Raw genomic sequence first — 12,897 nt, forward strand, 5'->3', positions numbered from 1 at the left:
TGCAAATCTTTCCTTTATAATTTTGCCCTGTCAGTTCCACTTCTGGTTTTGGTTGAAAAACGACTGACGTTAATTGTGTGAACATAGTCAAAAGGAAACAAATGGGTGGGGGAATTGCATGTAATTACAAATATAAGCTATTATCACACAACTGGATTTTGCATCCGTCATCTGCAAATAATGGACGTCTTTTTGATGACAGCTGTAAAATCCTGTTATGTAAACATAGCTATAAATACATTTGAAGCGACTCTGTACCCACAATCTGACCCCCCCAAACTGCTTGTACCTTCGGATAGCTGCTTTTACTCCAAGATCTGTCCTGGGGTCCGTTTGGCAGGTGATGCAGTTATTGTCCTAAAGTATCTGTGCCCTAAATTAGCACCACCCCTCCGTCCCTCCTCCCCACCCTCTTCATCATTAGGAATGCCACTGGAACATTTTCTACATGCTGAACATTGCACTGGTCCTTAACGATCCAGCCCATATGCCAGGCTAAACAGGTGGGGAATAGTAGGCAATCTGCCTGGAGCATTCCTAATGATGAAGAGGGTGGGGAGGAGGGATGGAGAGGTTGTGCAAAGTTAGGGCACAGATACTCCCGTTTGGCACAGAGCTGCAAGTTTAAAAGTATTTTTTAGGACAATAACTGCATCACCTGCCGAACGGACCACAGGACAGATCTTGGATTAAAAGCAGCTATCCGAAGGTACAAGTGGTTTGGGGGGGTCAGATTGTGGGTACAGAGTCGCTTTAAATAAGCATATAAACATCACTAAGCAGGAGGGGTAGAAGAGGAGCTGTGACTATCACTTCTTAGTGATACTGTGTTTAATATATTTCGATGTTACCTGTTGTAAATGTAAATGATATATAATTGGTATCGCTGCATGTGGAAGCGTCTGAATTATTAACCCTTAGGCGACCCTGGACGTACCCGTACGTCCAGGGCCGCCTCCCCGCGTTCAGAGCGTTCAAAGATGACAGCTGCCTCCGATTACCGGCTGCAGATGATCGGTGGTGGTATAAAGGGGAGATCGTTGTCCCGGAGGAGCGATCTCTGTACCTGATGCTGGCCGGGGACCTCTCCAAGATGGCGCCGTCCCCGGCTCGGCACTCGTTTGTTATCGGCTGCAGCGGCCGAAAGCAAACGAGTGCCGATCTCATTGATCTTTGCTGTATAACTATACAGCAAAGATCTCAATGAGAGATCTGAGTGCATATACTAGAAGTCCCCCAGGGGGGCTTCTAGTATATGTGTAAAAAAAAAAAAAAAAAAAAGTTTTGTTTTTAGTAAAAAGCCCCCTCCCCTAATAAAAGTCTGAATCACCCCCCTTTTCCCATGTTATAAATAAAAATAAACAAATAAATAAATAAACATGTTTGCTATCGCCGTGTCCGTAATTGCCCGAACTATTAATCACATTCCTGATCTTGCACGGTAAATGGCGTAAGCGCCAAAAAATCCCAAAGTGCAAAATTGCGCATTTTTGGTCGCATCAAATCCAGAAAACTTGTAATAAAAAGCGATCAAAAAGTCGCATATGCGCAATCAAGGTACCTATAGAAAGAACACATCATGGCGCAAAAAATGACACCTCACACAGCCCCATAGACCAAAGGATAAAAGCGCTATAAGTCTGGGAATAGAGCGATTTTAAGTGACATATATTTGTTAACAATGGTTTGAATTTTTTACAGGCCATCAGATACAATAAAAGTTATACATGTTATATATCGTTTTAATTGTAACGATTTGAGGAACATATATAACAAGTCAGTTTTACCCCAGGGCGAACGGCGTAAAAACAAAAAAAAAACAAATAAAAGAAATGAGTTGTTTTTTTTTCAATTTCACCACACTTTGAATTTTTTTCTGGTTTCACAGTCTACTTTATGCAAAAATTTAGCCATTTCATTGCAAAGTACAATTAGTGACGCAAAAAATAAGGGCTCATGTGGGTTTCTAGGTGAAAAAATGCAAGTGCTATGGCCTTTTAAACACAAGGCGGAAAAAACGAAAATGCAAAAATTTAAATTGGCCGGGTCCTCTAAGGGTTAAAATGCACCTGTCACCACGGCCGCTGCCTGATCAGTGGGGAATTCCTCTATTTATCAGGAAGTTCAGGTATCCATGGCTATGGACCTCGTCAAAATAATAATAATAATGATATTAATAATAATATTTATTTGTATAGCGCCAACAGATTCCGCAGCGCCTGTTGGGTACATGGCCTGTTGGGTACATGGGGTGTCTACTGTACAACAGTGGATACCCCAGGCCCCCAACAGATCCCATTCATTTTCAAAAGGAGGCTGTCAGGTTCTAATAAAGTTACCCTTGTTTCGACTTGAAAAATAGCAAGGTAGCCATCAAATATTATGGAATCCACAAAGAGTACAGCTGTTGAGTTTTGAGTCATTGGGCAGCACGCAGATTATTTTGGAGAAACAAAAATGTTTTAAAATCATGCCCCTCATAAGGCTGGTGATGTCACTTGGTGGCCGGGATCCTGAGAATATGCTTCGGCTGGTGTGTACACTAGTTGGTGAGTCTCCCTCACAGACAGCTCCAAGGCTTGTGGATTGTCCCTTGAGCCGTCTTTGATCTGACTATTGGTGGTTTTACACGGAGCGATAATTCGCCCGATCGCACGATTAACGATTTTGAATGAACAATATTTTATTATAACGATCGGCATTTAGACAGAACGATACATCGTACGGAAAAATCGTTATGCGATCGTTTTGCGATCGCTTAAGCCTATCTCACACATAGGTGAAATAGTTGAAAGAATGTTTACACGGAACGATCTGCGAATTTTTGGCGAATGATCAACGACGTTTTGAGAACATGTTGAAAGATCAAAATGAACGATTTCTTGCTCGTCGCTTGATCGCTCGCTGCATTTACACGTACAATTATCGTTCGAATTCGATTGTTATCGTGCAAATTCGAACGATAAATCATTGGAGGCAGAAAGATGCAGAGCTGATTTAGCTCTCACTATGGGATTATATTAGCTTCTGTTCACACTTGCTGTGTGGTTTCTGTTTATAATTGAAACTATGACAAATTGCCAGATGTGTTGTACAGTGGATACCCCAGGCCCCCAACAGACTGCATTAAAGTAGAAGTCTGGTGGATTAGAAAACTGGCAGCCATCAGGGGCAGGGGGGAAATTGATTACCTTACCTTTCCCTGTGCCCGCGGTGAGCAGTGAGACCCCTGCTGAAAGGCATTTTCCCCTGAGATGTGATGACATTGGAGCGGAGCTGTTGTGCTTTGAGGCAGAAAGAGGAACCTACTAGCACACACAGGTACCCTATGGACACTCACAGTTTTATGGATGCTGAATTTAGGAAAGTGTTTGTGGTATCTCACGTTCTTTTTGACATGGAAGGATTGTTGCAATGTGGAATTTAGCAACCGTTGGAAAAAATACATAGAAAAATATTTTACTGTGGAACTGGAAAATGCTAAACTTCAGTTAAATGTCAGAAAAGATGACATTTACAATGTCTTGCAATTTCCAATACAGAAAAAGAACACCCAATGCCACAGGAAATTGCAGTTTCCAGCAGGGTAAAAAAATCTAGAATTCAGGTAAAATTGCATGTTTTATAAATTTATGTAAAAGCATGTGACATACTTAAGTATATATATATATATATATATAACTCAAATATCACAAAAGGTCTCATTTGTACAGTCCTCAACACAACACAGAGGAAAGCACTACAGGGTATGCTTACAGGGGGCCGATTTGCTTAGTCCCTTTAAGAATGGGAAATTTTCAAGTTCTTCCTCCTCTGGTTCTAAAAGCCAAAACACTTACTTTTCCATAAACAGAGCCATACCAGGGCATGTGTTTTGCGAGACCTATTGTACTTCACATTGACACTTTTCATTAAAGTAAAGTTTCAGAATTTGAGTGTGTGAACAGTGTGCATGTGAATCCTTGTATCCTTACAGATGACAGCAAGAAGGAATCCAGGCAAGATCTGTTATGCTGGGTTTGCACGGAACGATTATCGTGCGAATTGAATTCGAACGATAATCGTACGTGTAAACACAGAGAACGATCGCACGACGAGCGAGAAATCGTTCATTTTGATCTTTTAACTTGTTCTTAAATCGTCGGTCGTCGTTCGCAAAAAATTCGCCGATTGTTCCGTGTAAACAGTCGTTCACTGATTTTACCTATGTGTGAGAGAGGCTTAAGCGATCGCAAAACGAATTTTCTGTACGATATATCGTTCCATCTAAACGCTGATCGTTATGAAAAAAAATCGTTACTTCAAAATCTTAAATCGTACGATTGGGCGAATTATCGCTCCGTGTAAACCCAGAATTAGGGTCTATTTACACAGAAAGATTATCTGACATTATCTGCCAAAGATTTGAAGCCAAAGCCAGGAATGGATTTGAAAAGAGAAGAAATCTCAGGCTTTCCTTTATGACCTGATCTCTGTTTATAGTCTGTGCCTGGCTTTGGCTTCAAATCTTGGCTTCAAATTATCGGCGGCTGAAGAAGTTGGATGTGTGTTTGAGCTTCACTCATCTCTACATAACACCCATTGACTTTAGTAGGAGTTTAGCAAACAAGGTAGCTATACTGTTCGGGTAAATCCCAGTTAGGTAATCAGCGTAGTGCATAGACTAAGGCCCCTATTCCACGGGCCGGCTGTCAGCGCTCTTGGGTCCTTGTTCCCCGCTCGTTGCGGGTGAGCGGGTGAGTTGGGGGGCGTGGGGAGCTGCCCGGGTGATCCTAGATTGTCCGGGTAACCCATAGCATATAGCAGTGGTCTGCTGCTGCCACCGTTCCTATTCCACGGAGCGACAGCAGCAGATCGCTGCTATATCAGTCATTTGTTTTTCAACATGTTGAAAAACAAACAACTGCAACGAACAGGCTTGATCTAAAGCGCATTATACCGTATCTAGTGTACCATACCGGTCAACCAATCAGAGCTCAGCATTTATTTCTCATACTGCACTGCTAAATAAAAGCTGGGGTCTGATTGGTTGTTATGGGTAATAACAAGACTTTTCCTATAAGACAGCCTTGTAGCTCTCTCCCAACGTGATTTATCGCGATAACATAGTGTATAGCGGCCTCTGTTCATCATACTTCAGTACTAACTCCGCAGACAGCGATCTCCGGCAGCACCTCTGCCTTCTCAGCACTTCTGTCCCTCGCCGGCTCCCATAGCTCTCTGCCCTGACGTCACGTCCTGCCCCGAACTAACATGAAAGTTTAGAGCGCGAAATTGGGTTGGAGCAGCCTGCGCAGTGTTACCGGAGCTCGGGGCCTGAACGCCGCAGCCATGGACCAAGTGTCCTGCATGAAGAGCCTCCTCCTGGCCGTGGCGCAGTACAGGAGCTGTAAGAACGAGGTCAATGGGGCAGCGCTGCAGAGACAGCTGGAGGTACAGTGCAAGCAATGGAGGGCGCGGTGCCCGGCCGCAGCTCATCACTAACCCGTCTCCTCTTCGTCTCACAGGCCTTCCTGGGGTTAAAGCTCAACAAGTTATTTGTGTCCAACCACATCCTGCCCAGCGAGTGTCTGAGCAGCCTGGTGGAGCTGATAGAGGACCCGAACACCAGCCCTGCCGTCACCCTGAAGACCCTCAGCCTGCTCTCCAGCCTGGGTATGCGGACACCTCAGGTCTCTCATGTAACCTAGATTTGTTGGTACAGGTTAGGAAGACATGTCTGACTACTACCTCAGCCTTGGTTTCCCTTTGTGTTGCCCCCATAGCTCTCCCTGTACACATGATGGACAATGGCTGGTGCCTATTGTGTTAGACAGCTATGAGCTATAGAAAGGTAGATCTGACAGCCGCCCCCGTCAGTCTGCCTGTACAGGTGTCTAATCCAGCTCTTCCCTGACATCTGTCATCAGGGGGGACTGGCTCACACCCCTGCAGGTCAGATGCCCAGACAGTCCTGGTGAGGTTGGTGGCTGCTACCCCTGCTGATCTGTGTCCAGCCGCCCATCATAGCCGAGCTCATACGCTATTCTGTGTGTCTTTGGGATCAGGGAGGATCTGTTAATATATCAAATAAATTCACGTCCTGTGATGCTCTAATGCCAAATGTTTTCCAAGTTCCCGGCTAGCGTAGATCAGTATGGCTAAATTCATACTAGATTGACGCAGGTCTTGGTGCATCCACTAAATTTCAACAGTGTGTGTGAACATAGCCTTTCTGTGTTTTTCAATCCACTCCTGGTTTTGGTTGCAAAAATACTGTGTGGGATCACAACCTAATGCTGCGTTTACACGGAACAATTATCGTTCGAATTTTCGCGATAACTATCGCATTTGAGTGATAATCGTTCTGTGTAAGACAGCGAACGATCAAGCGACGAGCGAAAAATCATTCATTGTGATCTTTCAACATGTTCTCAAATTATCGTTGGTCGTTCGCTTAAAAATTTGCGGATCGCTTTGTGTAAGCAGTCTTTTAGCGATTCACCCTATGTGTGAGAGGGGCTTAAGCGATCTTAAAACAATGATAACGATTTTTTCAAACGATATATTGTTCCGTCTAAGGGTCCATTTACACAGAAAGATTATCTGACAGATTATCTGCCAAAGACAGAAACTGACTATAAACAGAGAGAGGTCATAAAGGAAAGCCTGAGATTTCTCCTCTTTTCAAATCCATTCCTGGCTTTGGCTTCAAATCTTTGGCAGATAATCTTTCTGTGTGAATGGACCCTAAACGCTGATCATTATAAAAAAAACACATCATTACTTCAAAATCGTTAAAGGGGTTGGCCACTTCTTATACATTATTACCCTACTGCTTTATTTAGAAAGGGCCAATACTTAGACCTATAGTGCCTTCAGGGATTCGCCTTTTTTTTCTCTTTAGGCAAGGTCCTCCGGCCACTCATTACAGTCTGCGCGTCCCAGCTGCGTTCCTCCTCCGTCCCCCGGAAGTTCGGCCCAGGAGAGGCATGTGATCAGCAGCGCGTCCACTGCTTCTTCCCGGCATCCACTTCGCGTTAGGCATTCGGCGCATGCGCAGTGCTCTCCTGTCCCACTCTGTCAAACGATCCTGGTATGTGTACTACTGAGGACAACAGAATGGGAGAGAGGCAGGACGAGAGAGCACTGCGTGCAAGGCATTCGGTCTCTGCTCAGTGCTCTCTCGTCCTGCCTCTCTCCTGTCCCGCTGTGTCAAAGGATCCTGGTATGTGTACTACTGAGCACAACAGAACAGGAGAAAGGCAGGACGAGAGAGCACTGTATGCAAGGCATTCAGTCTCCGCTCAGTGCTCTCTCGTCCTGCCTTTCTCCTGTTCTGTTGTGCTCAGTAGTACACATACCAGGATCCTTTGCACTGCTCATGCACTGAATGCCTAATGCGAAGTGGATGCCGGGAAGAAGCAGTGGACGCGCTGCTGATCACATGCCTCTCCTGGGCCGAACTTCTGGGGGATGGAGGTGGGACGCGCAGACTGTAATGAGTGGCGGGAGGACCTTGCCTAAAGGGGAAAAACTGACAAATCCCTGAAGGCACTATAGGTCTAAGTATTGGCCCTTTCTAAATAAAGCAGTAGGGTAATAATGTATAAAAAGTGGCCAACCCCTTTAAACGTTTGAGCGAATTATCGTTCCGTGTAAAAGGACCGTTAGGTTACTGACAGGTATCACCACTCGCTCTGCTACACTGTGCCAAAGCTGCAATGCTACTTATACAGGCTGCTTCTCCAACTCTAAGGATAGTTCTACTGATGATATGTATTAGATTAGACGTTAGGGGAAGCTCAGTATTGCTAATGCTGCATGTAGCAGTGTTAGCCATGTGTAACCGTGCAGGGATCAGGACTGACTTCTGAAGCCCTGCAGATTCCATCAAAATCACTGGTGACAGCAGAGGGGTTAAGTCTTCCCCCCCCCCCCCCCCCTTACAGCTGCCAGTCAATAGAAACATGGAGAAAAAAAGAATATTACTTTTAAAGAGATGTAAAAGAACGTTTTACCAGAATACTCCTTTAAACGATTACTCTGACATTGGAAAGCTTTTTTATAATGCTGCAGTTATAGAAAATAATAAAAATACATATTCTTATGTAATGCTGCAGTTATAGAAAATAATAAAAATACATATTCTTACCTCGCTGCGCTCCCCCGGGGTTTTCCTGCAGATTCCCAGCTGAATGCTTCCAATGCCACTTTCCAAGACAGATGGCACTGCAGCCAGTGATTGGTGAAGTGGACTTATACTGCTGAGACCAGTCCCTCTCAAAAGTGGCTGCAGGAGCGCTCAGTGGGGACCCGGAGATGTTGCAGGAGGACCCTGGGGGGAGGGGGGGGGTTAGGTAGCATATTTAATATGTTCTACAGAATGGCAGTAATATATTAAAAGTTTTTCAAACTGGAGTACCCCTTTATGGTAGAAATGTGAAATCGGGTAATTCCTTAGTTTGTAATCTTATTAAGATTTTGCAAAGAACGGATGCATTTGTGTGTATCCGTTTTTCCATTGACTTCCATTATCAAAAAAAAATGCTTTTTTTTTTTAATGGACACAAAAAATGAGGTTGACTATGTTTTTGTGTGCATTAAAAGCAGATCCCTTTTTTATGATAGAAGTCAATGGAAAAATGGATCAAAACTGATGTGCAAAAATGCAGTGTGAACCAAACTTACTTTTCACATATATCACATTCTGCAACATGTATTTTTTTTTTCTTTTTAAGCCTCTGACATTCAAACAAGAGAAACTCTTCATGCCACCTACAATGTGACCAGTGTGCTGGCTGGTGTGGTTCATAGGTACAGTTCCATCCTGAATGATCCCGTTTTATTACAGGTTTGTAAGTTCAGTGATAAACCTGTGACACCAGATTTATGTCCAGCAAACCTGGTCGTACAAATTGTGTAGTTATGAAATAAGGTTTACATGAAATACTATAGTAAAAGGTAGGGCTGGGCGATATTGGCCTAAATCAATATCACGGTTTATCGCACATGTAGCCGCGGTAACGATAATTCAACTATTATGACACGCCCCTTTTTGCAAACCACACCCACTTGCAGTGCCAAACTGGCGACATTTTGATTAAAAAAAAGTAAAAAAGAACTCATTGAGCAGCAACCCGTGGTTAGTTTATCATTATTATTATTATTATTATTTGTCATTATTAGGGGACCTGGACATGTATATACAGGTATACAGCCTCTACAGGATTTGTGTACACAGGGGGTCACATAGGGATAGGTGTGTATGACTATATGGGGGTGGGGTGGATAGGGGTGTATGACTATACAGGGGGGACGGATAGGGGTGTATGACTATACAGGGGGGACGGATAGGGGTGTATGACTATACAGGGGGGATGGATAGGGGTGTATGACTATACAGGGGGGACGGATAGGGGTGTATGACTATACAGGGGGGACGGATAGGGGTGTATGACTATACAGGGGGGACGGATAGGGGTGTATGACTATACAGGGGGGACGGATAGGGGGGACGGATAGGGGTGTATGACTATACAGGGGGGACGGATAGGGGTGTATGACTATACAGGGGGGACGGATTGGGGTGTATGACTATATAGGGGGGAGGGGACGGATTGGGGTGTATGACTATATAGGGGGGAGGGGACGGATTGGGGTGTATGACTATATAGGGGGGAGGAGAGGGATTGGGGTGTATGACTATATAGGGGGGAGGAGAGGGATTGGGGTGTATGACTATATAGGGGGGAGGAGAGGGATTGGGGTGTATGACTATATAGGGGGGGAGGAGAGGGATTGGGGTGTATGACTATATAGGGGGGAGGAGAGGGATTGGGGTGTATGACTATATAGGGGGGAGGAGAGGGATTGGGGTGTATGACTATATAGGGGGGAGGAGAGGGATTGGGGTGTATGACTATCTAGGGGGGAGGAGAGGGATTGGGGTGTATGACTATATAGGGGGGAGGAGAGGGGTTGGGGTGTATGACTATATAGGGGGGAGGAGAGGGGTTGGGGTGTATGACTATATAGGGGGGAGGAGAGGGGTTGGGGTGTATGACTATATAGGGGGAAGGAGAGGGGTTGGGGTGTATGACTATATAGGGGGGAGGAGAGGGGTTGGGGTGTATGACTATATAGGGGGGAGGAGAGGGGTTGGGGTGTATGACTATATAGGGGGGAGGAGAGGGGTTGGGGTGTATGACTATATAGGGGGGAGGAGAGGGGTTGGGGTGTATGACTGTACTGGGAGCACAGGGAGGTGTATGCTGGGACCTGTAGTCCCCTCAGTAAGAATACAGGACTGTAACATAGGAGGAATGGATGGGCTGCAGCAGGCAGGATGCCACACACAGCAATGTCTCGTATAACTTATCTTGCCTGCTGCAGCACATTCCTCCTATGTTACACTCCTGTACTGTTACTGAGGGGACTACAGGACAGCCGCCACCAAGTGCTGCTGTGACATGGCCGCGTCCCTGCACACACAGGACAACATGTGCAGTGATCGCCGGCCGGGTGTGGGGGCGATCGGACGGGACTGGTACGGGAGGGGGTACGTCATGTCCCACACCCGGCCGGTGAGCGCTGCACATGTCCTGAGTGTGCAGGTACGCGGCCATGTCACAGCAGCACTTGGCGGCGGCATTCCTGTAGTCCCCTCAGTGTGCAGGGACGCTAGACTGGACTGGTGGTAGGCGCTTTGGTAAGACAGGTGCGGCGGGACGGAGCCTCGGACCGGACAGGTGGGTAGGGCGGACAGGTGCGCGGACGGGACGGGCGGTCGCTTGAACTGGACGGAGGGGGGGGGAGGGGGAGCATTCTCACCTGGACCCTGCTGCTGCTCCTCCACCTCCTGCTCTGATACCAGCGCCGGGCCGCTCGTGTGTGCGCGGGGGGCTCTGACAGGACGGGCGCAGGGACACAGAAATACAAAAATACTGCAAATACCGTCCTGGCCAAGTTGAAGTCGGTTAACCGACGCCAGTGACGGTATCTGTATTTTTGCCGTATACTGCCCAGCCCTAGTAAAAGGTTTCCTGTTAATAAGGCTGTCTTGCTTAGGTAACCTGGTTTGCATCCTGTATGTCCTATTAGGCTGGGTTCACACTGTGCTTTTGCTGTCCATTTATAGGGACCCCCCCCCCCCCCCGTGCTGGGGTGACGCCCGCCCGACCCTCCCGGTGGAGCACCATATACTTACCCCTTCCCCCGAAGTCCCGGTCCTAGCACCGCTCATCAGAGATGAATCTGTCGCTCATAGAGAATGACGGCTCCAGTCATTCTCTATAGGTTTCGGACTTCTCTCTAATGGGCACGCGCACTGCTTCCGGGAGCGGGTCCAGGACTGGAACTTCAGGAAGGGCTAAGTATATGGTGCTCCACCCGGAGTGTTGGGCGGGCGTCACCCTGGCAGGGGTGACAGGTTCCCTTTAATGGAAAAATGGATGCATTTGCATTTTTATTTGACTTCCATTATATAAAAAAGGGTCAAAATTTGTTCTTGTTTTTAAGTCCGCTAACAAAAGGATAGGTTTTGATATGTTTGTTTTTTTTTTGATGGAAGTCAGTGGAAAAACAGATCCACACAAATGCATCTGTTCTTTCCATTAAACAGACAGCAAAAGCGCAGTGTGAACCCAGCTTTAGGCCAAGACTGCCACGATAACAGAGAAATCTCCCCACAATGAATGGAAGCACTCATTGTGCCTGCATGATCACCGTGATCTGTGCTTTATTCATTCTCTATGGGGATGCAGAACGCTTCCTATGGACAAGCGTAAATGGGAATACCCCTTAATGCTTCTAAAAGTAGTAAGCAGACTAGGATTTTAGTCTGGATAGTTTTGGTAGTTTTTTACTACTTGTGTTTGCCCCTTGTCCACACTGGTATATACTGTGTCCTCCTCCACCCACTGGTTGCCATCAGTATATGTAGAAATTACATGTAAAAAAATAAAAATTGTTTTTTTTACATGTAATTTCTACATACACTGCGTGCCCTACTGGACCTTTCAGGTATAGACCAGGTTGGGACATCACCTTTTTTTTTTTTTATAGAGAAGTTGAAGCCTGCCTGATCTACTAAATTGAGGGAGATAGCAGTATATGTGCATTTCCCATAATTAGTGTACATTAGGAATTTGTCTAACTTTGCTACATTTTGGCTCATTGTGATGTCTCAGCCTATACATACGTTGGAAGAGACCTGTCAATCAAGCTCAGTGGGGCAGAGAGTATCAGCTGTTAGCCAGCCTCCTTGACTGTATACCATATACCCAGTTACTGACCAGTGTTTCAGAGTAAATCAGAGTGCATTATAATAAGGAAGCCTATCCCTGTTTCATGCTGCCTCTGGTTTGGACAGCTTAATAGGCTCTCTTTTAATTTTATAATCTTACAATCAGAAAGTGTTATTTAACTCTTCATTTTCCTTAAAAGAATCTACCAATGTTAGTAATTGATCTGTACTTTTATTAGAGCATTCAGCTGCTACAACGACTAACCTACAACATAAGAGTTTTGCATGCAAGTGTCAACATAGAAGAATTAATTTCATTCCTGATGAACAGAATGTAAGTAATTATATAATTTTTTTTATCTTTTATTCAGTTTTGTATCTCAGAGATAGTGTGTGACTATATAGCTAGACAAATATTACATTCTTCCTTGCTGGTTTGTAGGGAATAGCCTGCTGTAAAATAAAAAGTTATCTTTTACCGTTTGTGAAGCAATTAGCTGTTCCTTATGACAGAAGGGAAGCAGAATGTAATTAGACTTCAGTAAGTGACCTTTATTATAGCATATTAGATTAAATTTATTACAAACTAGCCCACCCCTTTAATGTACTGTCATATATTCCAGCAGTTCTTAATGATTCAGAGACTTGACCATATTTTCCTTAAAGGGGAA

At 45.1% G+C, this 12,897-nt stretch overlaps 1 protein-coding gene across 2 annotated transcripts in view; it reads left to right on the forward strand.

The window, feature by feature from the left end:
• Window positions 1-5,134: 5,134 nt before the first annotated feature.
• CIP2A (cellular inhibitor of PP2A) overlaps window positions 5,135-12,897 on the forward strand; it is a 31,184-nt gene continuing 23,421 nt past the window's right edge. Inside the window, exons 1-4 of one of the 2 annotated variants that reach the window (XM_069971097.1) lie at window positions 5,135-5,433; window positions 5,508-5,655; window positions 8,721-8,833; window positions 12,466-12,560. In XM_069971097.1, the coding sequence (XP_069827198.1) occupies window positions 5,332-5,433; window positions 5,508-5,655; window positions 8,721-8,833; window positions 12,466-12,560 (458 nt within the window). In that variant the 5' untranslated portion in view covers window positions 5,135-5,331. Of the gene's footprint in view, window positions 5,434-5,507; window positions 5,656-8,720; window positions 8,834-12,465; window positions 12,561-12,897 lie in introns of those variants that run through there. The other variant, XM_069971098.1, reaches the window with a different exon arrangement.

Source organism: Dendropsophus ebraccatus, chromosome 5, assembly GCF_027789765.1.
Source record: "Dendropsophus ebraccatus isolate aDenEbr1 chromosome 5, aDenEbr1.pat, whole genome shotgun sequence".
Classification (NCBI taxonomy): Eukaryota; Metazoa; Chordata; class Amphibia; order Anura; family Hylidae; genus Dendropsophus; species Dendropsophus ebraccatus.